Below are 26,603 nucleotides of genomic sequence, written 5' to 3' on the forward strand. Positions count from 1 at the left end.
AGACCTGCAGCCGATGCAGCTCGTGCCGATCGCATCAGTGGAAGGGGCTGGGACTGGTCAGCAAGCGGGAGACCTGCAAGGGGAAGCCAGAGGCTGCCCACATGGGCCCAGGCTCGGTCAGCCTCATCCCCCCATGCTCAGCACCGCCTGCTGGAACCCGCCCTGGATTTCCCTCCCAGCCTGAGCTGCTGCGCTGGCACACGCCCCGCGCTGCGGCCATGCTGAGAGTCACTGGATCCCTGTGACCAGGCCTCTGGCTAGGGAACGGCCTGGCACTCAGCTCCCAGTGACTCAGGCACTGAGCCCCCTGACCCCTCGCTGCCAGCGAGAAGGGGCCTTGCCGTGAATGTGAGTGCACTGGGGGCGGATCTCAGGCCCTTGCGCACTGGAGATAACAGGGGCCCTAGTGTTCAGAGACTCCAGCCCTCAACTGCTCATGTGACAGGCTCTCTAGTGAAATAGAACCATCCAATACTGCAGGAGCCATGTCTGTTTTAGACCCACCCGCCGCCCCTCTCAGCCCTGAGCAAGGCCCATGAGAGGAACATTCCCCAGCCCGGCACCCAGAGCTTGCATTGACTGATCCCTCACCAGAGCCCAGCTGGGTGTAGCCCTGCGCTCAGAGTGACGCACCCTGCGGGGTTTAGGGAACTCAGCTGTTTTGAGCTCACTGCACAACTTACCACAAAAGGAAGGAGCATCTCGCGGGGGAAGTTGCAGAGCTGTGGGGCGGGTCATTTCTCTGCAGCCCCTCGGCACCATCAGGGATCAGCCACTCAGTAAAGCCTGCCGTCTAATCCGCTCCGGCTCTGTTTGGTCAAGACACCCGATATATGGACTGACGGCCGCCCACTCTGCCTGCCCCTCGCTGTTGGGATGGAGGGGACCCTACGGCCTTCCCTTCTCTTGCTCCTGCTGGTTTTACAGGCTCTAGGTGAGTGATCTGTCTGAACTCCAGGGCAGGAAATGGTGGCAGAGACAGGAGCGCCATTTCAGATGGGAGGGGGCACTTTAACCATGATTCTAGAGGCTACTTGGGCACCTGAAAACCCTTGTTTTTTTGCAGATAACAGAGGCACAGTGCTGCTGTCAGATAACAGTTTCTAATTCCTATGTAGAGATAGAAAATTAAATATTAGACCCACTCAGCCCTAATACTAACATGTTCTGAACTCTTGTGGCAAGTCACTTAAGGGACATGGTTAGGTTTAAAATGTTACTGTATATTCCTACTTTCTTACTATCTCTTGAATACAACTCTGGAAAGGGTTGTAGAAGAACCTAGAGGACTTCCTATCTCTTTTCTGCAGTTCATGAAGCTTGGACTAGATCCTTTGACTTTTGGAAACGTCCTATTAGGGGAAGGCCCCGTGAGTTTATAGTGCACCTGCCTGGGGCTCTAGGGGTGTTGCTCCACTACAATAATAGATTTGGTGTTTTTTCCCTCTACATTCTGCTTTTTGAGCCTTTAAGGTGCACTGGAAGAATGAAGGCTGAAATCACATATCACTTGACTCCAGGAGCCGGGGTTTTAAGGAAAACAATATTTATCATGAGACTCATGACAAACTCATGAGAGTTGGCAACACAGCTTGCACTTTTCTTTAAACACCTGTTCCTTTCCAGCAGGGTCTTAAACACAACACCACATCTCCCGTGGACTTCCTGTCTGACCTCAGATCAGCGCCTTAGGCACAGAGTTTCAAAGGTTTTCAGGCACCCAAGGATGCAGCCAGGCACTTAGTGGGGTTTACAAAGCACTGAACCTTCTAGGCGCTTTTCAAAATCCCACTCGGTGCCTAAATACCTCTGAAAGTCTGGCTGTTAGTCTGGGGGTGCCTCAGTGACCATCTGTGCAATGGGGGTAACAGCCCAGCTCTGCCTCACCCAGGGGCTGTGCTGTGAGGCGCACAGATGCTGCGGTGATGGGGCCACATCAGGACCACAGGTAGCGTGGGAACTTCTCTGTGCCACTGCTAGCCCTGCCCTGGGGTTCAGCCCCTTCTTTTCTCCTATGCCCCTCACACCTTCCTCTGTTCTGAATGTAGCCTGGGCTCAGAGGGCTTGGCAGTGTTTCTTCTGAGTCCCCTGGGCTCTCTCCTCACCCCCATCCCCACACAGGGATTTCTGTTTGACAGGTTCATCTAACCACTTCCAGATTCTTCATTTAATTACCAGCCTTTTCTTATCTTAATCACCCTGCCTCTGTTTGTAAACAAAACACTGACTCCCTGCCCCAGGGACACAAACTGAGAGAAACACCCCTCTGCAAAACTCAAAATCCAGTGAAGAGCTCCTCCTGGGAGCATACCCCCTGTCTGAAATTCGGGGGTGGGGGAGGGATGCAGCAGCCCCTTCTGCCACACCTAATTGGTGCCCTTGGACAGAGAGCGTCTAATGGGGGTGACCTCATCTCCCACTGACAATATGGGGTGCACAAAGATGGGACAGGCATCAGGGGAATTTATGGAACTTTGGGGTAACCACCTCAAATCCTCCACAAAGTTCGGAAACAAATGGCGCCCCTCAAACAGCTCCTGCCATGGGCTTGGGAGACTCATGCCCCTCCCCAGAGAAAGGTGACTTTTCAGGATCTGCCCCAAGTTCCAGCCCCCCATGCTCATTGGGGAATCCTGCAGCCTGCTCCCCTGTAAGCCCAACCCCCCCTGCCCCGTCCCTTAGGTGGGTCCTTCACCTCTGAGGATCTAAAACCTCCCCACATTCAGAGCTAGGTGCAAATTCACCTCCTCAGCCAAATTTCCTGCACTAGCCCCCAATTCAACACAGTCACCCCCAGCTCAGCTACGGCCAGTGGGGATCATGAAACCGCCCGAGCCTGCTGGGAAAGGAGAGAGGAATCAAAGCTGTCTCCCTTGCTCTTGGGAGGGACCCAGAGGAAGACGAGTGGGTCAAGGGATAGACAGACTCGGCCATCAATGGGCTGCAATAGGATCATCAGCCTCCACTCAACCTGTGCAGGAAAAACGCCTCTGAAAGCCTGTAACCTGCTCTGGCACCGTGCGGCTCTCTGTCCCCCTCTAATAGTTGGTTCACAGCAGAGGGAAAGAGTCTCCTATTGCTACCGGATCTCAACCCTCTGAGATCGGACGTGTTCAAAAGCCAGATCCAGACCCACATCTGACAGCTGGCCCCTGGCTCTGTAATATCCAAGCCCCAGTCCCAGGGCTGAAGGCAGCCTGGCCATGGGGTGCTGGACACCAGGAACTGAAATCAGGGAGGGTTTGGGTCCAGCTCCATAGGAAACAGTAGCGTCCCCTCCCTCTCCCCCTCCCATCTAGCCCCCCCCGGTTTCCGGGGAAACATATCACAAGGGCTGGGGAGGGGAACTGGCCTGGTGTCCCCGTGACGAGGCATGTAGTCAATCTGGTCCTAAAGGCTCCTGTTCTTCTCTCCTGGGGCAGGGGCCGGCAGAGCTGAGGCAGGCGCGATGGAGCTGAACAGGATTCTGGGGGACTCCGTCACTTTCCCCCTGGGGATCCCAGCAGAGCAAGTTAAAAGTGTTGTCTGGACGGTAAACACAACGAGGATGATAGTAACTGTAGGAGCAGGAAACCCCCCCAATGTCATTGTGTCCGACCCACCCTACGAGGGACGCCTCAGAGTCCCTGCCGAGAGCAACTCACTTCAGATCACCAGCCTGAGGATGAAGGACACAGGCACCTACAGAGCTCAGATCAGCACAGCTACAGGCACCATCCACAGACCCTTCCTGCTGCGCGTGTACAGTAAGTGTGGGGCCGATGAACCCCGGTGGAAGCTGGAACGCGCCCTGCTCAGGAAGCTCCTCTGGGAGAGAAAGAGCCGCAGGGGCCCAGTATCTGTGCAGACCTCTTAGTGCAGCTGCTTCTCCTCCCCCTCGCTCCTGTTCCTTCCCCACCCCGTCATCCCCCCCCCCCGAGCTCTGCCTCTCTGCCCACTTCTCCTCTGTAACTTCCTTCACCCGCACTGACTGCTGCCCCACTGCTCCCGCCCCACACGCCCCTGGCTCATCAGAAACCCAAACTCCTCTTGGCACGCGGGTTTCCTTCACCCAAGCCTGGGCTCACCTGCCCGGCTGCTTTCCCCAGGCCCCACCCCCATCTCCCCAGTTCTAGAAAAACTCCATTTTCTGACGGAAACACATTTCAGTGAGGAATTCAGCTAGCTCAAACCCACCACCAGCCTCCTGGTTGGGCCTCCTGACCAACACTTCTCCAGCACTCCCAAATTATCTCTCCCTTCTTCCCGCCATCTCCAGCTGGGGCATGGTCACCCTCATCCCCTGCCCCTGCTCCAACTGTGCTGCAAAGAGCCAGACAGCTCCTTGCGCTCAGCTTCCCCCAGCACATCCAGGCAGCAGCTAGCAAGATGCTGTAGGAATTTCAGCCCATTTCATGTTTCTCTCCCCCCTGCAGAGCAAGTACCAGAGCCAACTATCCTCTGTGACTCAGTGACCTGTGTGACTGAAACCTGTAACTACAACCTGCGCTGCACCGTCACGGATGGAGGGGACAATGTGACCTACAGCTGGACTCACACAGCAGGGAGCGCTGTTGTACCCAATGGGTCCATTCTGCACATCTCTCTGAGCCCCCGTGATGCTCACCTGAATGTTACCTGCACAGCCCAGAATCCTGTCAGTAACAGCGCCACAACCGCCTCTGCAAAGGGCCTTTGTGCAGGTAAGTCCCTGTGCTAGAAAGACTCCTGTTTAAAACAGAAACAAACCCTGCACGTCTATAGAAGCTAACGGACTTCTCCTGCCAACCTGCCACGGGCTCATCTCCCAGGTCGCTGGTAGGATCAGGCTCGTAACACTGATAGTTTTATAGCACTGCTTGTGTTACAGGCGAGCAAAGAGAACATTTCGCTGAGAACCAAATTGTGCTCTACCAGGCATAACTCCCTCTGTAGGATCACGCTGCCTAGTGCTCACACAGGGGGAGCTGGCATCAGGTCGCTGCCTTTGCACCAGTACCAGGTCTTTAATCCCAAATGGAACCTGGCCCCCCACAGCCACAGAGGCCACCTGGCTGCAGATTTTAGCCTGTAAACCTGCCAGGCAGGGAGCGGTTTGCTCTGGATTTGTCTGTGTCACCAGAGCAGCGTCACAGGATCAATGGGGAGCAGCCTCGGCCCAAAGAGCCGTGCGCAGGCTGAGATATTGGGGCGGGGGAAGGGTGATGTGGAGGGGAACCCTGAGAAGTTTAGTTATTAAACACTCCTGATCTCAAACACTGACTCACTTAAGGGGCCCATCAGCCCCCCATCCCCTCCCCCTTCTCTGAGAAGGCTCTGGGAGGTAGCAGGGGGAGGGGCAGGAACATCAGCGCAGGCTGCCCAGGGGAGGGGTCACAGCCCCACCCTGCACAGGGGTAATGAGCTGCTACGGGTGGGGGGCACAGGGAGGAGCAGGCAGAGCAAGGGGCTCAGAGTGGGGGTCCAATGGCTGTTTTGGCCCCGTCACCTGATTCTGCACAGGAGGAGTCTGAGCCACATCAGAGCCCTCTGGGCCCTGCTCTGGGGGCTCCTGTGCCTGCGGGCAGGACGCGGCTGCTGACTCTGAGGGGACACCAGAGCCAAGGTCAGTGGACCCTGGCCCAGCCCAGACTCAGCCCTGTTTGCACAGCGTCTCCTCCTGCCCCGTATGGAGTGGGGGGGCAGGTTCCCAGGCACCCCCACCCCTTCCCCTGCTGTGCTCTTGGGGCATCACCCGTTGCTCCCTGCATGAACTGACTCCGTCACCTTTAGCTTCCCCACCAGCCCTGGCCTCCTCGCTGTCCTACTGCCACCTCAAGGGGATCGTCCTGCTGCTGGTGCTGGGAGCCCTGAGCGCCGGGATCATCGCGGTGCATGTCCTCCCCGACAGGGAGCAGAGACGGGATTGAGAGCAGAGGAGCTGCCACTGCGACTGCCAATCCCGCCTGGGCATTCCCCACCCCGTCAGCCTGAGGATGTTCCGGGGGGATGCTCGCTCGCAGCTTCTGACGGGTGAATGTCACTGAGTCGGAGGAGGGGAAGTATTGGGTCCCTCCGTGGGGCGGGAGATGTGCTGCAGAATTGGCCCTGCTCAATGGCACCCTCTGGCAGCCACCGGCCGCACAACTGCTGCGCCTGCCTCAGTTTCCCCCCATCGACCTTCTGAAAAGACCCCAGTTTTTAACTGTACCCCTACCTGGGGCTGATGTATTGTCCCAGTGTGTAAACCTTTCCCAGGGACTCCCTGCTGTGCCCGCTTCCCCGCGGGCTCTTCCCCGCTCCATGGCACCCAGCTCTCTAGGGACAGGAGCTCACTTCCGGCTGCACCTGGTTAATGCCCAAGGCAGGCCAGCCCCGGCTTCTGCCCCTTTAAAGGCCAGAACACCCTGTCATGGAGGCACTTTCCCACCCACTGTGCTCTGGGGCCGATGACTGCGCAGGTCAGGGCGATGGAGAGCCAGGACCAAGGAGTTTGTCCCAGGAGAAACTCAGCTGCCTTATGACTGGCCCTAAAAACAGGGGACTCCAGCCTGGTGTAGACCCAGCTGCTGCACCAGTGCCACTGCAGGTCAGTAGGGTGATTTTCTACGGATACAATGAAAGCGCTGCCTCCCTTCCTGGGGATGCCCTTGTCTCAGTGGAAAGGGGCGTCTCTGGGTGCAGCCCCTGCACCTCTTTAACTGTCTCAGTTTCTAAGCCTGTGTGGAGACAAGCCCTTAGGAATTACACCGGCCAACCTAGTCCAGAGTCCCTGCTCCAGCCCCGCCCTGCCTCGGCTACTTCAGAAGAAGGAGACACACTCCCTCTACTGGGAAATTCTGGAATAACCTGTCCCTATGAGAAGAATTTTTCTCACCCACACACAGAGAGAAGTTGGTTTATACCCTCGTGCCAAAGAGCTAATGTCCCTTCCACATTCTCGCTCTCCTCCCCAGCAGAGCCACGAATGTCGTTTTTATTCAGACAGGTCGAGAGTGTGTTGTGTTTTAACCCTGCACCACTTGACAGAGCAACAGTATCCAGTGGCAATGAGTTCCGTGGGATAACTTTCCATCATGTAAATAAAGTCTCTGCCTCTGCACTCCGCAGTGTCTTGATCTTTGTATCACTGGGGTAACCCTGTTAGTGGCATAACACTCACTGCGGGGTTTCCTCGGGGCCCAGGCTCAGTCACCATCTTCCCCACAATGCTCAGCACCTCCTGCTCACACCCCATCCGGATTTGTGTCCCTGTCCCAGCACTGAGCTGCCAGCCATGGGGAGGCATCTTCAATTCCCTTGCGCAGGCCTCTATCTAGCAGAGAACCTACAGACCCTCTGCTCCCAGGGGATCACAGTCCTCTGGGACACAGGGCCAGATTCTCATTCATGCCAAGCCCCCGTCACACCCCCCTGGCTGCGCAAAGGGCCCTGACAGTGGGTGTCAATGTACTGGGTGCCCCGTCGAAGGACCTTTCCACTGCCAGAGCCATGTCAAGGGGCCCCGGGTAACTGAGAATTCCTAGCGTGACAGGCTCTCTGGTGCAATAGACAGAACCATCCAGTATCACAGGAGCCGTGTCTGGTTCAGACCCTTTCAGCACTGAGAAATTAGAGGAACCTTCCCCAACCCAGCGCCCTGGGCTGCTTTGAGCTCACTGCGTGACTTACCACAAAGGAAAGAGCGTCTCATGGGGGAAGTTGCAGAGCTGTGGGGCGGGTCATTTCTCTGCAGCCCCTCGGCACCATCAGGGACCAGCCACTCAGCAAAGCCTGCCGTATAACCCGCTCCGGCTTTGTTCGGTCAGGACACCCGTTCTATGAACTGACGGCCGCTCGCTTTGCCTGCCCCTCGCTGCCAGGATGGAGGGGGCTCTGCGGCCTTCCCTTCTCTTGCTCCTGCTGGTTTCACAGCCCGGCGGTGAGTGATCTGTCTGAACTCCAGAGCAGGAAATGGTGGCACAGACAGCGGTGCCATTTCAGATTTCGGTGGGGTGGTGGAGGGCACCTTAACCATGATTTCAGAAGCTACTTGGGCACCTGAAAACTCTTGGGTTTGCAGATAGCAGGCACCCTGCTGCTGTCAGATAACAGTTTCTAATTCCTAGATAGAGAAAGAAAATTAAATATTAGATCCACTCAGCCCTAATACTAACATGTTCTGACCTCTTGGGGCAAGTCACTTAAGGGACACTGGTTAGGTTTAAAATGTTGATGCAGCCAGGCACCTAGGGGGGTTTACAAAGCACTGAACCTTCTAGGTGCTTTTCAAAATCCCACTCGGTGCCTAAATACCTCTGAAAGTCTGGCTGTTAGTCTGGGGGTGCCTCAGTGACCATCTGTGCAATGGGGGTAACAGCCCAGCTCTGCCTCACCCAGGGGCTGTGCTGTGAGGCGCTCAGATGCTGCGGTGATGGGGCCACATCAGGACCACAGGTAGCGTGGGAACTTCTCTGTGCCACTGCTAGCCCTGCCCTGGGGTTCAGCCCCTTCTTTTCTCCTATGCCCCTCACACCTTCCTCTGTTCTGAATGTAGCCTGAGCTCAGAGGGCTTGGCAGTGTTTCTTCTGAGTCCCCTGGGCTCTCTCCTCACCCCCATCCCCACACAGGGATTCCTGTTTGACCAGTTCATCTAACCACTTCCAGATCCTTAATTTAATTACCAGATTGACAGTGCACTCCATATGCTTTATGGAAATATGCTTATGAATATGACATCACTGGAATATGCTTGACGCTAAATATGCTGTGTATGGTGTCATTAGATAGTTGGTAATTTACTAAGTGTGTTCATCCTATTTGTTTGCATGTCTTATTTCTATATCTGGAATTAGGAGAATAAGATATGAACTTGTATCACTGATGTCAACATATTAAGTGGAAGCCATTAAGGGAGCTCCAGAAACAATCAGTTGTAAACGGGCTTAGTTACTTGAAAGCCTCCCTGTGTACGTGTGGGGCCCACCCATGGGGAATGGTGTCACGGAGTCTGGCCCTGCACCCCTCTTCCTGGGACCCACAGTGACTTTTATCCAGCCAGTAAAACAGAAGGTTTATTGGACAACAGGAACACAGGTTACAGCAGAGCTTGCAGGCACAGTCCGGACCCCTCCACTGAGTCCTTCTGGGGGTTCAGGGTGCTTGGATCCCAGCTAGGATCCCCTGAATTCCTCCCCACAGCCCAAACCCAAACTGTCCTGCCTCTCCTCCTCCAGCCGAAAAAAAACCCTTTGTTTCCTTCTCCTCCGCCCTGCCGGCTCACATTACAACCTGACTACCTGTCCCTCACCTACAGACATCCCCTGCTTTCCCGTTCCCCACACAGACAGTCCCTACTCCATCACAAATGGAGACTGGGGGTCTGACCATGTCACCTGATGCTGCAGTGGTTCTCAAACTTTTGTACTGGTGACCCCTTTCACAGAGCAAGCCTCTGAGCGCAACCCCCCTTATCAATTAAAAACACTTTTTTATATTTTTAACACCATTATAAATGTTGGGGCAAAGCGGGGTTTGTGGTGGAGGCTGACAGCTCACTACCCCCCATGTAATAACCTTGTGACCCCCTGAGGGGTCATGACCCTCAGTTTGAGAACCCCTGTGATACTGGAATCCATCTTAAATCTGGTACTTTTCCATTTCGAAGAAGGGGTGGGGACCCAGAGAGACAAAAGATTCCCGCCTTGTGCCAAAGCTATAAAAGGGGGTGGAGCAGGACAAAGGGGGCTATCAGTCAGGCGAAACCCCCTGCTCACCACATGAGATGTCTGCTGGACCTAACAACGACTGTACCGGGGAAAGGATTGGGCCCGGACTCAGAAGGGATCTAGTGCGTGAAAGAAGCTTATTGGAATATCTCTGAGGGTGAGGTTTCATCTGTAATCAGTTTCTTACTCTATTCAGTTTTTGCTTTATTTTGCTTGGTAACTTATTTTGTTCTGTCCCTTACTACTTGAAACCACTTAAATCCTATTTTTTATGCTGAATAGATCCCTTTTGTTTATTAATAAACCCAGAGTAAGTGACTGATACCTGGGGGAGCAAACAGCTGTGCACCTCTCTCCATCAGTGTTAGAGGGGGGGACATTTTATGAATGTACCCAGTATAAGCTTTATACAGAGTAAAAGGGATTTATTTGGGGTTTGGATCCCATTGGGAACTCGGTGCTGGAGGCAGGTAACCTGATGAGCAGTTTTCAATTAGGTCTGCAGCCTTCGGGGCATGGACCAGACCTGGGTCTGTGTTGCAGCAGGCTAGTGTTTCTGGCTCAACAAAGCAAGGCTCTGGAAGTCCCAAGCTGGCAGGGAAAACGGGCTTAGAGTTAATTTCAGCACATCAGGTGACAGTCCCAAAAGACGTCTCTGTGATGGAACCCGTCACACCAGCCTTTTCTTATCTTAATCACCCTGCGTCTGTTTGTAAACAAAGCACTGACTCCCTGCCCCAGGGACACAACCTGAGAGAAACACCCCTCTGCACAACTCACAATCCACACTAACTTTGTGCAGGTAAGAGCTCCGCCCGGGAGAACAGCTCCTGTATGAAACTCAGGGGGGCAGCAACACCCCCTTCCCTACCTAACAGGTGCCCTTGGACAGAGAGCATCTATAAGCACCTCTTGAAATAGATTGGGGGTGACCTCATCTCCCACTGCCCACAGAAAGTGAACAAAGACGGGACAGGCATCAGGGGAATTTATGGAGCTTTGGGGGAACCACATCAAATCCTCCGCAAAGTTAGGAAGGAAATGGGGGCCCTACAAACAGCCCCTGCCATGGGCCTTGGAGATTCATGCCCGGTCCCCAGCCAAAGGCAGCTTTGCTGAGTCTGCCCCAAGATCCAGCTCCCCAGGACTTTTTGGGGAGCACTGCAGCCCCTTCCCTTGTAGGCCCAACCCCTGCCTTAGGCAGGTCCCTCGCCCCTGAGGATCTAAAACCTCCCCACGTTCAGAGCTAGGTGCAAATTCACCTCTTCAGCCAAATTTCCTGCACTAGCTCCCAACTCAACACAGTCACCCCCAGCTCAGCTATGGCCAGTGGGGATCATGAAACCGCCCGAGCCTGCTGGGAAGGGAGAGAGGAATCAACGCTGTCTCCCTTGCTCTTGGGAGGGCCCCAGAGGAAGACGAGTGGGTCAAGGGATAGACAGACTCGGCCATCAATGGGCTGCAATAGGATCATCAGCCTCCACTCAACCTGTGCAGGAAAAACGCCTCTGAAAGCCTGTAACCTGCTCTGGCACCGTGAGGCTCTCTGTCCCCTCTAGTGGTTGGTTCACAGCAGAGGGAAAGAGCCTCCTATTGCTACCGGATCTCAACCCTCTGAGATCGGACGTGTTCAAAAGCCAGATCCAGACCCACATCTGACAGCTGGCCCCTGGCTCTGTAATATCCAAGCCCCAGTCCCAGGGCTGAAGGCGGCCTGGCCATGGGGCTCTGGACACCAGGATCTAATATCTGGGAAGATTTGGGTCCAGCTCCATAGGAAACAGTAGCGTCCCCTCCCTCTCCCCCTCCCATCTAGCCCCCCCCGGTTTCCGGGGAAACATATCACAAGGGCTGGGGAGGGGAACTGGCCTGGTGTCCCCGTGACGAGGCATGTAGTCAATCTGGTCCTAAAGGCTCCTGTTCTTCTCTCCTGGGGCAGGGGCCGGCAGAGCTGAGGCAGGCGCGATGGAGCTGAACAGGATTCTGGGGGACTCCGTCACTTTCCCCCTGGGGATCCCAGCACAGCAACTTATAACTGTTTCTTGGACGGTAAACACAACGAGGATGATAGTAATTGTAATAGCAGGAAACCCCCCCAATGTCATTGTGTCCGACCCATCCTACGAGGGATGCCTCAGAGTCCCTGCCGAGAGCAACTCACTTCAGATCACCAGCCTGAGGATGAAGGACACAGGCACCTACGGAGCTGAAATCAGCACAGCTACAGGCACCATCCACAGACCCTTCCTGCTGCGCGTGTACAGTAAGTGTGGGGCCGATGAACCCCGGTGGAAGCTGGAACGCGCCCTGCTCAGGAAGCTCCTCTGGGAGATGAAGGGCCGCAGGGGCCCAGTATCTGTGCAGACCTCTTAGTGCAGCTGCTTCTCCTCCCCCTCGCTCCTGTTCCTTCCCCTCCCCTCCCCTCCCCGTCATCTCCCCAGTTCTGCCTCTCTTCCCACTTCTCCTCTGCAACCTCCTCCCCCTGCCCTGGCTGCTGCCCCACTGCTCCCACCCCACAAGGCCTTGGCTCGTCGGAAACCCAAACTCCTCTTGGCACGCGGGTTTCCTTCACCCAAGCCAGGGCTCATCTGCCTGGCCGATTTCCCCAGGTCCTGCTTCCAACCCCCCAATTCCAGCAGAACCCTCTTTTCTGATGGAAATACGTTTCAGTGAGGAATTTCATCTAGCTCAAGGCTGGGCCTCCTGGCCACCACTTCTCCAGCACCCCCAAACAATCCCTCCCTTCTTCCCCCCCATCTCCAGCTGGGGCAGGGTCGCCCTGATCCCCTGCCTTGGCTCCAGCCATGCTGCGAGGAGCCAGACAGCTCCTTGCACTTGGCTTCCCTCAGCACATCCAGGCAGCAGCTAGCAAGATGCTGTAGGAATTTCAGCCCATTTCATGTTTCTCTCCCCACTGCAGAGCAAGTACCGGAGCCAACTATTGTCTGTGACTCAGCGACCTGTGTGCCTGAAACCTGTAACTACAACCTGAGCTGCACCGTCAGGGATGGAGGGGACAATGTGACCTACAGCTGGACTCACACAGCAGGGGGCACTGCTGTACCCAATGGGTCCATTCTGCACATCTCTCTGAGCCCCCGTGATGCTCACCTGAATGTCACCTGCACAGCCCAGAACCCCGCCAGTAACAGCACCACAACCGCCTTTGCAGAGGACCTGTGTGCAGGTAACTCCCTCTGCAGGGTCGTGCTGCCCAGTGCTCACCCGGGGGGAGCTGGCATCGGGTCGCTGTCTTTGCACCAGTCCCAGGGCTTTGATCCCAAATAGAACCTGGTCCCCCACAACCCGAGAAGCCACCTTGCTGCAGATCTTAGCCTGTAAACCTGCCAGGGAGCAGTTGGCCCCTGATTTGTCTGTGTCACCAGAGCAGCATCGCAGGGTCATTGGGGAGCAGCCTGGGCTCAAGGGGAGCTGTGCACAGGCTGAGATATGGGGAGGGTGAGGGGACATGGGGGGAACCCCAAAAAGTTTAGTTATTAAACACGCCTGATCTCAAACACTGAGCCTCCCCCTTCCCATCCCCTCCCCTGACTCTGAGAAGGCTCTGGGAGGGAGCAGGGGGAGGGGCAGGAACATCAGCACAGGCTGCCCAGGGGTGGGGTCTCACAGGTGGGGGGCGTAGGGAGGAGCTGGCGGAGTGAGGGGCTCAGAGTGGGGGTCCAAGGGCTGTTTTGGGCCCCAGCACCTGTCTCTGCGCAGGAGGAGTCTGAGCCACATCAGAGCCCTCTGGGCCCCGCTCTGGGGGCTCCTGTGCCTGAGGGCAGGACGCGGCTGCTGACTCCGAGCAGACACCAGAGCCGAGGTCAGTGGGACTCAGCCCTGTTTGCACAGCGTCTCCTCCTGCCCCGTATGGAGTGGGGGGCAGATTCCCAGGCACCCCCACCCCTTCCCCTGCTGTGCTCTTGGGGGATTGCTGGTTGCACCCTGCATGAACTGACTCCATCACCGTTAGCTCACTCATCAGCCCCGGCCTCCTCGCTGTCCTACTGCCACCTCAAGGGGATCGTCCTACTGCTGGTGCTGGGAACCCTGAGCGCTGGGATCATCACGGTGCACGTCCTCCCCGACAGGGAGCAGAGACGGGATTGAGACCAGCAGAGCTGCCACAGTGACTGTCAATCCCGCTTGGGCGTTCCCCACTCTGCCAGCCTGAGGATGCTCCGGGGGGCCACTCGCTCGCAGCTTCCGACAGGTGAATGTCACTGAGTGGGAGGAGGGGAAGTATTGGGTCCCTCTGTGTGGCGGGAGATGTGATGGAGAATCAGCCCTGTTCAGTGGCACCCTCTGGCAGCCACCAGCAGCACAACAGGTGTGCCTGCCTCAGTTTCCTCCCATCGACCTTCTGAAAAGGCCCCAGTGTCTAATCGTACCCCTACCTGGGGCTCATTTATTGTCCCAGCGTGTAAACAGTCCCTAGGCGCCCAGCCCACAGCTCACACAAACCCCCAGACCCAGAGCTCACAGCTTAGTCCCCACAGCTGCTCCAGCGTCTGGTTCTTTCCAGGCTTCTGCACTCCACAGGGTCATGGTCTTTGTACATCTGGGGTAACCTTTCTAGTGGCATCACACTCAGTGCGGCCTTTCCTCGGGACCCAGGCTCAGTCACCATCTACCGCACAATGCTCAGCATCTCCTGCTCACACCCAATCCGGATTTGTGTCCCTGTCCCAGCGCTGAGCTGCCACCCATGGGGAGGCGCCTTCAATTCCTTTGCGCAGGCCTTAGTGTAGCAGAGAATCTACAGATCCTCTTCTCCCAGGGGATTGCACCCTCCTGGAGGCAGGGCCAGATTCCCATTCATGACAAGCCTTCGAGAGACCACCTTGGGACTGTCAGCTTATGTACCGAGACTACCTCTGAGCCCGTTTTCCCTGCCAGCCTGGGACTTCAGTACCCTGTCATGTAGAGCCAGACACACTAGCCTGCTGCAAACACGGACCCAGGTCTGACCCACGCACCCAAAGCTGCAGACTTAACTGATAGAGAGACATGCACAGCTGTTTGCTCCCCCAGGTAGTAATTACTTACTCTGGGTAAATTAAAAAAAAAAAAAAAAGGAAAGCTTAATATAACTTTCTCTTGGATTTGTTAAAAAGTGGGGAGGAAAATAAACTCCTCTTTGATCCACTAGATTACAAAATAAGGGGACTATAAACTAGCTGTTACTAACGTTCTGTGGTTTTCACTCTGGCGTGTTTTCTGCATGCTCATTTTCTGTTTTTTAATTGAAACACACAAGTAAAAATGTTAAAGGGCTCTGTCTTCATATAGGCTTGTCTTTAAAAGTGTTCATTCCTTTACAAAACTTAATATAACTTTCATTTGTATTTGTTAAAAAGCAGGCGCAGAAGCAGCCTTCTTATCTCTGATCCACTGGCTTACAGAGGCTTTTTGTGCTGATAGTAGCTTTGCTGCAAAATTATGCTGCTTCAAATTGTCCTTACTAAAAAATGACCAATGTGAGTCTAAAATCTAGGGGGAAACTTTTTTATCACTAGATATTACTTTTATAAACAGGTTTTCTGTGTTTTTAACCCCGGAGTGTTTCTGCATGCTCACTTTTTATTAAAACACGCAGGCAAAAAGGGCTAAATGAACATTTGTTTCTTCGGATAGACTTGTTTTTCAAAATGGTCTTCTCCTTTTCTAATCCACTAACTTCAAAAGGCTGCTTCAAATTGTTCTCACTAAAAGCATATGGACAAGCTTTTTCTTAGTCAGGGGTTTGTGTGTTTAGGCCTGGGGTGCTTCTGCATGCTCTTTTTTAATTAAAACATATGCAAAAGTGTTAAATGAAGGGGTGTGTCTTCATATAGGCTTGTCTTTTAAAGTGTTTATTTCATTACAAGACTTAATATAACTTTCACCTCCATTTGTTAAAAAGTGGGGGAAGAAACAAACTTTTCTCTGATTCACTGGTTTACAAAATAAGAGGACTTGTGGTTTTAAAGCTGGGTTGTTTTGCATGCTCTATTTTATTGAAACACACCTGTAAATAAAGAGATGTCTTCATATAGATTTGTCTTTTCAAGTGTTTATCCCTTTACAAGAGTTAATATAACTGTTACCTGCATTTCTTAAGAAGTTTGGGGAAGAAGCAGCCTTCTTATCTCTGATCCACTGGCTTACAGACGCTGCTTTTGCTTGCAGCTTCAGATTATCCTTATCAAAAAATAACCCATGTTAGTCTAAAACATAGACGAAAACTTTAAAAAATTGTGTTTTTATCACAAGAAGCTTGTGGTTTTTTAAACTACAAGAGCTTGTGGTTTTAACTTGTATTAAAGCCCCTATGTAAAAGGGCTACATGGCAGGGAAAATGCTTGGGGTTTGTTTTTTCATATAAGATTAAAAAAGTTAAAGGGTGGAGGGTGGCTCTTGTTCAAAAACCTGGGAATTATAGGATTGGTTCAGGAACATGAATTGTATGACACTGCTGTAGAACAACAGCTGATTGGGTCGATCCAAAGGCAGTGGTAACAAGCCTGAGGGGCTGTGAACCTGGGAAGTTGCCTCTTCCAGCAGAAACACTTGGAAGGTAAGAGCTCTCTCTCTGATTCAACCACGCGCTGTCTCTCTCTGCCCTTTGCAAAGGGGCCTTCTTTTCTCTTTCCTTGCTCTGGTCTCTCTTTTCACCTCTCTTTGTCTGTTCGTTCTTTTCTTAACCTACCCTTGTATTTAATAGTTTAAATGTTTCTTTCTTAACCTGCCTTTATATTTTTACCATGTGCTTACTAAACAATTTCCTTTATGGTTCTCTTTTATTTAACTTTTAAAATGCTCTTTATTAACCTACTCTTATATTTAATATACCTTTTTCATTTATCTCAAAGTGTTTTATTCTTTAATAACATACCAGACTAGTCCTTTAAAAACACCTCTCCTTACTAAACCTCACCAAAACTTCTTCTCTTTAATAACTTGCCTCTATTCTTTCAAACTAACCCTTTAAAAACAAAAATCTTCATTTTCCTTTAAGTTCTTTCTATTCTTTAATAACCTGCCAAACTAGGCCTTTAAAATCATCTCTCCTTATTCAGCCTCACCAAATAGCCTCTCTTTTCTTTTTTCCTCTAAGCCTTACCCAAGCTTTCTCTTTTTAATCTTTAAGCTCACTCACTCAATTCTTTCAACCTTTTTCTCGTGGAAACCTGTCAGAAAATACATAGTGATGAATGCTATCGAGGTATATGCTACTGCTGTGTCAAGAGGCCTGCGGTAACTGAGAATTCCTAGCGTGACAGGCGCTCTGGTGCAATAGACAGAACCATCCAATATCACAGGAGCCGTGTCCGTTTCAGTCCCACCCGCCACCCCTGAGCAATCAGAGGACACTTCCCCAACCCAGCGCCCTGGGCTTGAGCCCGTCTGAGTGTAGCCCCACACTCAGAGCAACACGCCCAGCCTGTGTCACTCTGAGTGTGGGGGAACTCGGCTGCTTTGAGCTCATTGGGTGACTTACCCCAAGAGCTGAGTCACATCACAGCCAGTGGGGTCTGGTCTTGCCAAATCCCATCTCCCGGTGGAGAAATTGCAGAGCCGCAGGGCGATTTGTTTCTTTGCAGTCCATCCTCAGCCACAGAGGGTAGCCAGGCTCGCCCTGCCAGCCAGACGTCCCCGTCTGAACCGCTCCAGGCTCTGGCTCCATTTGGTGAGGATCTCCAACACCCGCTGCCTCACGCTGTCAGGATGGAGGGGGCTCCTCTTCGACCTTCTTTTCTTTTGCTTCTTCTGCTCTTACAGCCCGGAGGTGAGTGATCTGCCTGAACTGGAGTGCAGGAAACGGTGACACACGGGTCAGCCACCAACTCCGCACCTTGAGCAACTGGGAGTCTAGGGTGTGATTCAATCCATGTGCCTTCTTTTCCATGGAGAGTTAATCCAGCCCTGCAAACAGCGACTCAGCCAGGGCTGGAATAATCCAGGGGTGTGGGGGCTGCATGTCGGGATTGAGGGGCATTGGCAGAGCTGAAGGAGGGAAGGGGAGTCCAGGGCTGGAATGAGTGTGGTGGGGGGAACGCCTCAGGGCTGCATGTCGGGGTTGAGGGGCATTGGCAGAGCTGAAGGAGGGAAGGGGACTCCAGGGCTGGAATGAGGGAGCTGCATGTCGGGGTTGAGGGGCATTGGCAGAGCTGAAGGAGGGAAGGGGAGTCCAGGGCTGGAATGAGGGAGCTGCATGTCGGGGTTGAGGGGCATTGGCAGAGCTGAAGGAGGGAAGGGGAGTCCAGAGCTGGAATGAGGGGGCTGCATGTTGGGATTGAGGGGCATCGGCAGAGCTGAAGGAGGGAAGGGGGGTCCAGGGCTGGAATGAGAGGGCTGCATGTTGGGATTGAGGGGCATCGGCAGAGCTGAAAGAGGGAAGCGGGGTCCAGGGCTGGAATGTGGGGGCTCCACATCGGGTTTGAGGGGCATCGGCAGAGCTGAAGAGAGGTAGAGCCCAGGGCTGGAATAGCCCTGCACTCCCAGCTCACCTGACCCTGCAGGGTCCCCTCCTCTTCAGCAGCTGTGGGAAGCTACACAGACCCTGAAGAGCCTGGGGGGGCCGAGGGAAGGGTCTGGGCAGGCCCGAGAGCGCCCCGTGCTCTTGGGGGACCATCTCCCCGTAGCAGGGGGCAGAGGGATGACACTGGGAGGGACGGTCTGCATAATGGCAGGGCAAAGCCTAGAGAGTTGCAGGGGGCCTCTGGGGAAGGGAGACAGGAGGACTTGGGGAAGGGAAAAGGAGGGATCAGGTTGTGGGGCTGGAGGCCGAGAGGAGGGAGGGGGACTCCAGTGAGGCGAAGTGGCCAAGTTGCAGCTGGGGTGCATGGACCCTCCTTGCACCTGCACGACAGCTGGGCCCGGCACAACATGAGCCACGGGGCGGGTGGAACCGACCTGACCCTTTGGGTTGACCCGTCTCATTCACGCCAAGAATATTTTTCCAAGACCCCCTGGTCGGGCCCGATCCTCCGCAGCCCTGCATGCAATGCACCAGGGCCATTTCACATTGGCTTTGCCCTGGGGGAAGTGGTTGTGCAAGACGCAGAGCGATGGAGAATCAGGCCCAGGATCTCAGCCTCCATTTCATCGCTAGTCTGCTTCCCAGCCCCTGACCTCCTAGTGGGGATGTAGCAATACCAACAGAAGTGCCACGCTGGCTACTTCCGGCCTGGGAGGCAGCTCCCAGCGCTGGCAAGGGCTGGTACTCGCCTGTCCCAGGAGACCTGCTGCCCTAAGCGGTCTGAGGTTACCCTTTGAGGTTCCCCCTGGCACCAGCAGGGCCCTGCTACTAAAGCATCTAGCAGATAATTTGCTAGGTGGAGATGCTGGCAAGAATATTTCTGTGGCAGCAGCTGTTTCCTCTGGTATACTGGTTACAGCATGATCCACCATTCACCAGCACCTGGCGAGAGGGCAGGGGAGAGAGATGGGCGGGCATGGAGATAGACAGATGTGTTCAGCCATTTAGTGGGCTCATAGGATCATCAGCTTCCCATGGTTAGGTGCCTAAAACCGCTGGAAAAGCTGTCTCCTGCTCTAACAAGTGAGGGTCTTTGTCCCTTTTGAGGGTCTTTTGTCTAGAGGCTGCTCCCCATGCAAGATAAGAACCCCCTACTGCTACCAGATCTCTGTCCCCCAAGAGCGGATATGTTCCAAAGCCCAGATCGGGCTGTCAACCTCACAAATAGCCCCTCGCTTTGTAATATCCAAACCAACACCCCAGGGGGGAAGGCTGCCCAGTCATGGGACATTGAACATCCAGATCTGCAATCTGTGGGGTTTGAGCTCAGATCCAGGGGAAACAATTTCTCCCGCTCCTGTAATCTGGGACTCCCCCTGGTTCCTGTGCGAGCATGAACGGGGACCAAGGAGGGAACTGGCCTGGTGTGTCCATGGTACGTCTACTCCTTGTTCTTCCCTCCCGTGCACCAGAGTACAGAGCGGCCGCAGATGAGACGGAGCTGACCGGGATTCTGGGAGGATCGGTCACTTTCCCCCTGAGGATCCCAGCAGCACAGAAATTTGAAAACGGGGCCTGGATGGTAAACACAAGCAGTCTAGTCACCGTCAAGGCAGGGAGACCTCCCAGCATCCTGGTGTTTCACTCATCCTACAAGGGACGTCTGCGATTCTCTGATGAGAGCTACTCGCTTCAGATCACCAACCTGAGGCTGGAGGACACAGGCAGCTATGCCGTCGAATTCAACACAGACAAAGAGCAATTCGCCTACAGAGAATTCACGCTGCGCGTGTCCAGTAAGTGCTGGGGCAGGGGGATCCCTGAGGGAGCCTGGAACCCGCCCTGCTCAGGAAACTCACAGTCGCTGGAAAACAACTTAGTGTGGCTGCTTCTCCTCTTCCTCCACCTCCTGCTTGTCTCTTCTGCTGTTTGCCAGCCCTGTCTCCCTGCTCCTCCATCTTCTGCAGCCCTTTCCCACTTGTGCTCTGCTGCAGCTTCCTTCCCCCACCCTGGCCACTGCCCCACTGCTCCCGCCCCACATGGCCTTGGACCATCAGAAACCCAAACACCTCTTGGAATTGAGGTATTCCCCCTCCAACCAGGGCTCCACTTCCTGCTCTGCTTTCCCCAAACCCCCTCCCACAACTCCAGCGCTGGTCACTCACCCCAAGAGAGTTAGTCAGGAACAACTTTTCCCTTGCACGGGGCCATTTCAACATCTGCTTTTGTCCTGGATTGGGATGTGAGTAGAAATCTTTCAAGAACAACAAAAAAAATTGTGGCACGAAAAATTGCAAAAGATGCCAATCAGGAAATTAAACATTTCGACATTTTCGCTCTCTCTGAAACACGAGGTGTTGAAATGCTGATCGGTTTCCACAATGACCTTGCCAATTAGGGTGGACTCCAATAGGAGGAGGGGAAAGACCGTTCAAAATGCAATGTTTGGGGTTTGGCATTGAACACCTTCTTCAGAAAACTGAACATATTTCTTGGCATCCACTTTTTCCCTGCTGAAAATGGCAGTTTTGACTAAACCAAATTTTCAGATGGACAACACATTCACTGGGAAATTTCAACGAGCTCAAACCCCCAACCGATCCCCGAGCTGGGCCCCCCGTACCTGCCCAAATGATCCTTCCCTCATCCTCCCCCTCCCAGCTCTGCCATTACCTTCATGTACCCCTGCCCCTGCTCCAAGCATGCTCTGAAGATGCAGAGGGCTGCCTGCATGCTGCTCCCCCAGCAGATCCAGGCAGCGGCTAGTAAATTGCTGCAGGGATTTCAGCCTGTTCTGGGTTTCTCTCCTCCCCACACAGAGGGACAACTGCCACCCACCATTGCCTGTGACTCAGTGGCCTGTAAAGATGATGCCTGTATCTACACCCTGCGCTGCGCCATCAGGAATGGAAGGGAAAATGTGACCTACAGCTGGAGTAACACCGCCAGCAGCGTTCTGTCTATTGACTCCATCGTGCGCATCCCTCAGCGGCACCAGGCCACTCGTGAGCGCGTCACCTGCACGGCACGTCTCCCCGACGGGAACAGCTCCACGACGGTCTCCCTGAAGGAATTCTGCGCAGGTAATGCCCTCCACAGGGAAACCCTGCCCAGGCACTTCTGGAGAGGGCTGGCATCGGGTCCCCGCCTTGGCACTCACCCCACGACTATTTCAATGAAACCACTCTGGTCTCCAACACTTTTGCACTTAAAGGGGCCCCGTTACCCCAGCAATCCCCTACCCCACCTCCCACTCTGAGAAAGCTGCTGCCCCCAAGGAAGGGATCAAGGGAAGGGGCTGAAGCATCCCTGCAGCTGGGTCAGTGCAGAGTCATGGGGCCGCAAGGAGAACTGACATGAGAACAGCTCCATAGCCGGTGGTTAGAGAGCTCCCCCGGAGCAGGGAGCCCCAGGATCCGATCCCCTGCTCCAACCACTCATTAATCAGATCCAAAGAGCCCCCCATCAGGCTATCCCAGAGCCCAGTGGTTATATTGCTCACCAGTGAGGTGGCAGGTCCCCTTCTCCCACCCAGGGGAGGACCCTCACCACGGGGCTACACGGTACAAGGGGAGGCCTTGGTGGCCTGCACCCAAGAGAGGGGTCCCAGCTGACAGTCCCCAGCAGAGACAGGCAGCAAAGGCCCGGAGAGAGGGAGGACACCCCATCCCCCCAGCGTCTCCCATTCACTAGCCTTGGGGTGCCCTGCCCAGGGCAAATCTCTTTGTACCTATCTGTCCCCATCCGTTGCAGGGGATGCCCAGGCGCCAGGCTCAGGCTTGTGAATCTCAGGGGTATCCCAAGCCTCTCAGAGTTAGGCGTGGTGGCTCCCAGTGTCCCTCCGTTCCTCTGTGACCCCAGGCCTCAGGGTTCTTCTTGCGCAAGCCCCTCCCGTGTCTCTAGTGTCAGACAGATGGAGCAATATTCACATGATGTCACAGTAATGACGCCACAGCCAGTGCTTTACTCATTCCCGCGTGCAGCTGAGCATTGCCACACGGTCTGGCCCGTTGCTCCCCAGGCCAGGAGACTGCAGACCTGTTAAAAAGTATATCATCAGCGAACTGGGTCCTGGGAACAGTCTGGTGATGGGACCAACACCGCGGCTCACGTGGAGGCTGCCTGGACTTTGTCAATAAACGAGCACTCACACCCTCGGGGATCCGGCCATGCTGCCCGGACGAGGCAGCTTCTCACCGGGGACGCTGAAGATCTGACAGTTTTCTCTCCACATGGGTCAAAAGGGAAAAGCGTCGTCCTGGTTTTCAAAACCAAACAAGACCTAGCAGCCTTTTTTCAGCATCGCTAGCAGAGCCACGCCGAGTACGTCTCATGGTACTCGCTGGGCATCTTCTACCAACCATCTCAAAGGTCTTCCAATGTGCAGCCACAAGGGGTGGCCAGGTGTGGATAACCCACCGTGACATCGAACACGAATCTCAACATTCAGTTCCCTGCTTGAACCCGGCATTCAGTCCATTCAGAACGTGGGAAACGACACTTCTGTGTCGTCGGATGCCCAGAACAGGTTCCTGGACGTTCAGACACATCCTTGTGAGAACAGGGAACACAATCCGCTTACAAGAGCGGAAGCGAGGAAGGAAAAGGGACAATACTACAGAAAAACTAAGGGATCTCTCCCGCCCTGATAGGGTGTTCACCCGACACCGCCGCTCAAGGGATAAAAGGCTCAGGAGGGGCTACCTGCCAGGATGGGCTGCACCTGGGCAAGGTGTGGGCTGGACAGACAGCCTCAATTGATCCTGGACCTGAGCTGGTGATTGCAGGGAGCCAGTGTAGAGGGAGGGCCTGGCCTCCCCTCCCTGTCACTGCGGGGAGGGTAACAGGGGCAGGGTAGTGGATTTTGAAGACTTCCTGAGGCGGTTTATTTAGCGAGATTCTGATCCCCACAAAGGGAGGAAACTGCAATGACCTGGCCTGAGGGCCAAGCCACAGAGAGGAAGCGCTGGCACTCGCGGAGCAGGAGAGAAGCCACCAAGTGCTTGATTGAGGCAAGGGAGCCAAGGAACCGCAAGCCGCGGTGGCACCCCAGCAGTGAGCCGAGCCCCCGGTGAGCCACAAGGAGGGGTCCCCGCCGTGAGCCGATCCCCCGGTGAGCCATAAGGAGGGGCCCCAGCCGTGAGCCGATCCCCCGGTGAGCCGTAAGGAGGGGCCCCAGCCGTGAGCCGATCCCCCGGTGAGTCACAAGGAGGGGCCCGAGGCGTGAGCCGATCTCCCGGTGAGCCACAAGGAGGGGCCCCAGCCGTGAGCTGAGCCCCCGGTGAGCCACAAGGAGGGGCCCCAGCCGTGAGTAGCATGAACCCCGTGAGACACACACCCTGCCGATCCACGCTTCCAAGGCGTCTACAACGGTGATTCCATTTCTGCTTGTGACCTCAGAGCATCTCGTGTGAATTTTAAAGGCTAAACCAGCAAACAAACCGTTTAGATGGCGGTTGCAAGTTATGGCACAAGCGGCAGCCTGGCCAGCTGTAGAACAGTGCGGAGTGCAATTCCTGCACCTAAATCAAAGCCGCATGCGCCTAACTACAACAGCAGAAATGCCTGTAACACTTTAAATAGCTCCATTGGGCGGTTGGATCCGGGGATCCTGCACTGAAAATCCAGAAGGTGACAGAAAGTTTCCCCTGCTGGGTAAGATCAGAGAAGAAAATGGCAGATCAGATTAAGAACTGACTCAATGTTCCTCCGAGGAAGAAGAGCCCACCAATGAATTTGCTGACAGTGGTGACGGGTAGGATCTACACAAAACAGATAAAGAAAACCAAGAGAATGCAAAGCAAGCTGCTCGAAGAGCTGGCCAGCTGCCCGCCTAGCTTACGGGCCGTTAAAAATGACTTTGTTCTTTTGTTTTCTTTTATTACTGCTCTGTTTCATTTGTCTTTGCTTTTGTAACTGTTCAGTCTCGACTCCCATTCACAGTGAAGTGGTAACAGAACATTGCTAGAAAAGGGACCAGGAATCATTCGTCTTCCCTTTTCTTACAACTTCAGTTCATTGGGATTTGCCTTTTTCTGAGTTCAAATAACTGAACTAAAGTTCGGTCCCATGGGAGGCAGGTATTGAAGACCTGGGCAGGCTAAGCCCCCCCAACCCAGGCCCTGGCCAAACCCACACTCCGCCCCAAAAGCCCACCTTCACTCTCCCTTTCCCCTGAAGCCGGTGGGGACTGAGCTCCAGCCAGCAGCCAGGGCTGAGGTGGCCTGGGGTGGCTTGTGGCTCCTCCAGCTGCAGGGGGGCAGGGGCAGGCTCTGGCTGCTGGGAGGGGGGTCCTCAGTTGGAAGTGGTGGGGCTAGCGGGCGAGCCTCCCTGAAGCGGGGCTAGCGGGCGAGCCTCCCTGATGCTTGGGGCTCTGGCTGCTGGGAGGGGGGTCCTCAGTTGGAAGCGGTGGGGCTAGCGGGCGAGCCTCCCTGAAGCGGGGTTCCACCCGCCATCCCTGGTCGGTAACTTTTTTGGGGGGGTGATTAAACAGAGGCAGACTGGAGAGCATGACCCTGTTTTGTTACCAGTGTTACTGTTCTAATACTTCGGTGCTTTTGTCAATGTTTGACCAGCCATCTATGGTCAGATGTTCCACCCACCCCTGCTCCAACCATGCTGTGCTGGGGCAGAGGACTCCTGCCCTCCGCTTCCTCCAGCAGTTCCAGGCAGCTGCTAGGAAGTTGTGCCAGGGATTTTATCCTATTCCTCCCCCCGCAGAGCAAGTGCCGGCGACGACGATTGTCTGTGACTCGGTGACCTGTGCCAATGGAACCTGTCACTACAGCATGCGCTGCGTGGCTGGGGAGAGGGGGGGACGCGTGGCTTACAGCTGGACTCAGGAGGACAGCGGCGTGGTCGTATCCACCGGACCCATTCTGCGCGTCTCTGTGAGACCTTTCGAGACTCTCCCGGCCGTCATCTGCACAGCCCGGCACCCCGCAAGTAACAGCTCCAGGCTGATCTCCCCGAAGGACCTGTGTCCAGGTAACCCCCCGGGTAAGTGCTGCCCAGCTGGACTTTGCTCTGAGAAGGTCTCTACTCAGAGGAGAGCTCAGGGGAAGGGTCTGGAACATCAGCAGGGCAGGGGCCCGGGAGGAGGGCACATCCCACAGCATTGGAGACATTTGATGAGCTGCTCACAGACAGCTGGCAGAGCAAGGGGCTCAGATTGGGGGGACTGAGGGGCAGGTTTGAGCCCCATCATGTCCCACTCTCCTCCTGCTCCGTGTCAGAGTCGTCAGGCACCGAGCTCCTGGGCGGAACTGACTCAGATTCCGCAGAGGAGACACCGGCAGTGAGGCTGGCCCGGCCCTGCACAGCCCTAGCCCTCTTGTACAAGCTCCTCTTGCCCCATATGGAATTGGGGAGGGAAGATCCCCAGGTATCCCAGCCCCTGCCCCAGCTATGCTCTAGTGGTGCAGCTACCCCCCAGCATTGCCAGGCGCTCCCGACAGGAACTGACTCCGTTGCTCTTGTTTAGATTCCCCATTAAACCGGTCCCTGGCCTTGTCGCTGTCCTACCACCTCATCATCCTGCTGCTGGCGCTGGGAGCCCTGAGCGCCGGGGTCATCGCATAACACGGCCTCCCCGGCAGGGAGCAGAGATGGAACCAAGACCAGAGGAGCTGCCACTGCGACTGCCAATCCCGCCTGGGCGTTCCCCTGCCCACCAGGCCAAGGGATATGTTGGGGGGTGTGGGAGACACACACTCACTTGCAGCTTCCAAAGGGTTAATGTCACTGCGTGGGGATTGAAGCAGAAACACTGGGTCCGGCCATGGGGCTGCCAACCCTCTGAGCCTATGGTGGAATCGTGGCTCTTGTTAGTCACCTAAATATCTGGTATTGGTTGTATTTTAATACTGAGGCTATCTGGTAGCAGTGAGTTCCACAGGTTAACCCCCCATCTCATAAATAAAGTTTCTGCCATTTTACTCTGTGGTATAATGATTTCTGCATCTCCGGCTTACACCTACGCGTGGCATCACCCTCCTTGTGGGGTTTTCTGAGGCATGCTGGGGGGATGGCAAGAGGGAAGGGAACGTTTAGGCTGAAGCTTGGGAGAGGACCTGCCCGGGCAATGAGGTGTGTCACCGTGGGAATCACCGCTGCCAGGGAGGGCCTGTCCTAGCCAGGCTGGAGCTGCAGGAAGCAGTGCCCTGTGGGCATCATTGCTGAGGCAGGAAGGGCTGCTGCGTCGAGTGGCTTCTCTCATCCTGCTGCAGGCGGAACAGCGATGGGAAGGAATGTAGCACTTGAGAGCAGCTGCTGTGTGCTTCTCTCACAGCTCTTGCGGGGTGACCCTGGCGAGGCCGGACACGGTGCCCAGACACAGCTCAGATAGGAGGGTGCCCGAGGGGAAAGGAATCTCTGCTCACCCGGCACAGACTGGGAGATGAGCACTCGCCTGTCACCTGCCCGCCCAGGCACCCAGGCTGCCCCCCAGCCATAGCTTGCTGCCTCCCCACTCT

The 26,603-nt window shown here is 54.9% G+C and overlaps 3 protein-coding genes across 8 annotated transcripts; all 3 read left to right on the forward strand.

Moving 5' to 3' along the window:
- The first annotated feature begins 463 nt into the window (after positions 1-463).
- Positions 464-7,060, forward strand: LOC116831788 (SLAM family member 5-like). Of its 2 annotated transcripts, none has more exons than XM_075071072.1 (4): positions 464-934; positions 3,423-3,746; positions 4,416-4,682; positions 5,764-7,060. In XM_075071072.1, the coding sequence occupies exons 1-4, from the start codon at positions 877-879 to the stop codon at positions 5,886-5,888; spliced, it is 774 nt and encodes a 257-aa protein (XP_074927173.1). In that variant the 5' UTR covers positions 464-876; the 3' UTR covers positions 5,889-7,060. The 2 variants fall into 2 exon arrangements, with proteins under 2 accessions (XP_074927173.1, XP_074927172.1); XM_075071071.1 differs by having other exon boundaries at positions 465-934; positions 5,752-7,060.
- Positions 7,061-7,590: 530 nt separating this feature from the next.
- On the forward strand, positions 7,591-15,397 carry LOC142047528 (SLAM family member 5-like). Of its 2 annotated transcripts, none has more exons than XM_075071074.1 (4): positions 7,591-7,879; positions 11,605-11,928; positions 12,586-12,852; positions 13,651-15,397. In XM_075071074.1, exons 1-4 carry the CDS (start codon positions 7,822-7,824, stop codon positions 13,773-13,775), a joined length of 774 nt encoding a protein of 257 aa, XP_074927175.1. In that variant the 5' UTR covers positions 7,591-7,821; the 3' UTR covers positions 13,776-15,397. The 2 variants fall into 2 exon arrangements, with proteins under 2 accessions (XP_074927175.1, XP_074927174.1); XM_075071073.1 differs by having other exon boundaries at positions 7,593-7,879; positions 13,639-15,397.
- A 388-nt stretch (positions 15,398-15,785) lies between these two features.
- LOC116831789 (SLAM family member 5-like) lies at positions 15,786-26,066 on the forward strand. Of its 4 annotated transcripts, none has more exons than XM_032792055.2 (6): positions 15,786-16,224; positions 17,252-17,436; positions 19,602-19,925; positions 20,949-21,212; positions 24,850-25,128; positions 25,613-26,066. In XM_032792055.2, exons 2-6 carry the CDS (start codon positions 17,376-17,378, stop codon positions 25,708-25,710), a joined length of 1,026 nt encoding a protein of 341 aa, XP_032647946.1. In that variant the 5' UTR covers positions 15,786-16,224; positions 17,252-17,375; the 3' UTR covers positions 25,711-26,066. The 4 variants fall into 4 exon arrangements, with proteins under 4 accessions (XP_032647946.1, XP_074927169.1, XP_032647944.1 ...); XM_075071068.1 differs by having other exon boundaries at positions 15,912-16,224; positions 24,850-25,116; XM_032792053.2 differs by lacking the exon at positions 15,786-16,224 and adding an exon at positions 16,233-16,872.
- The last annotated feature ends 537 nt before the right edge of the window (positions 26,067-26,603 follow it).

The sequence above is a fragment of the Chelonoidis abingdonii genome, chromosome 11, assembly GCF_003597395.2.
Source record: "Chelonoidis abingdonii isolate Lonesome George chromosome 11, CheloAbing_2.0, whole genome shotgun sequence".
Classification (NCBI taxonomy): Eukaryota; Metazoa; Chordata; order Testudines; family Testudinidae; genus Chelonoidis; species Chelonoidis abingdonii.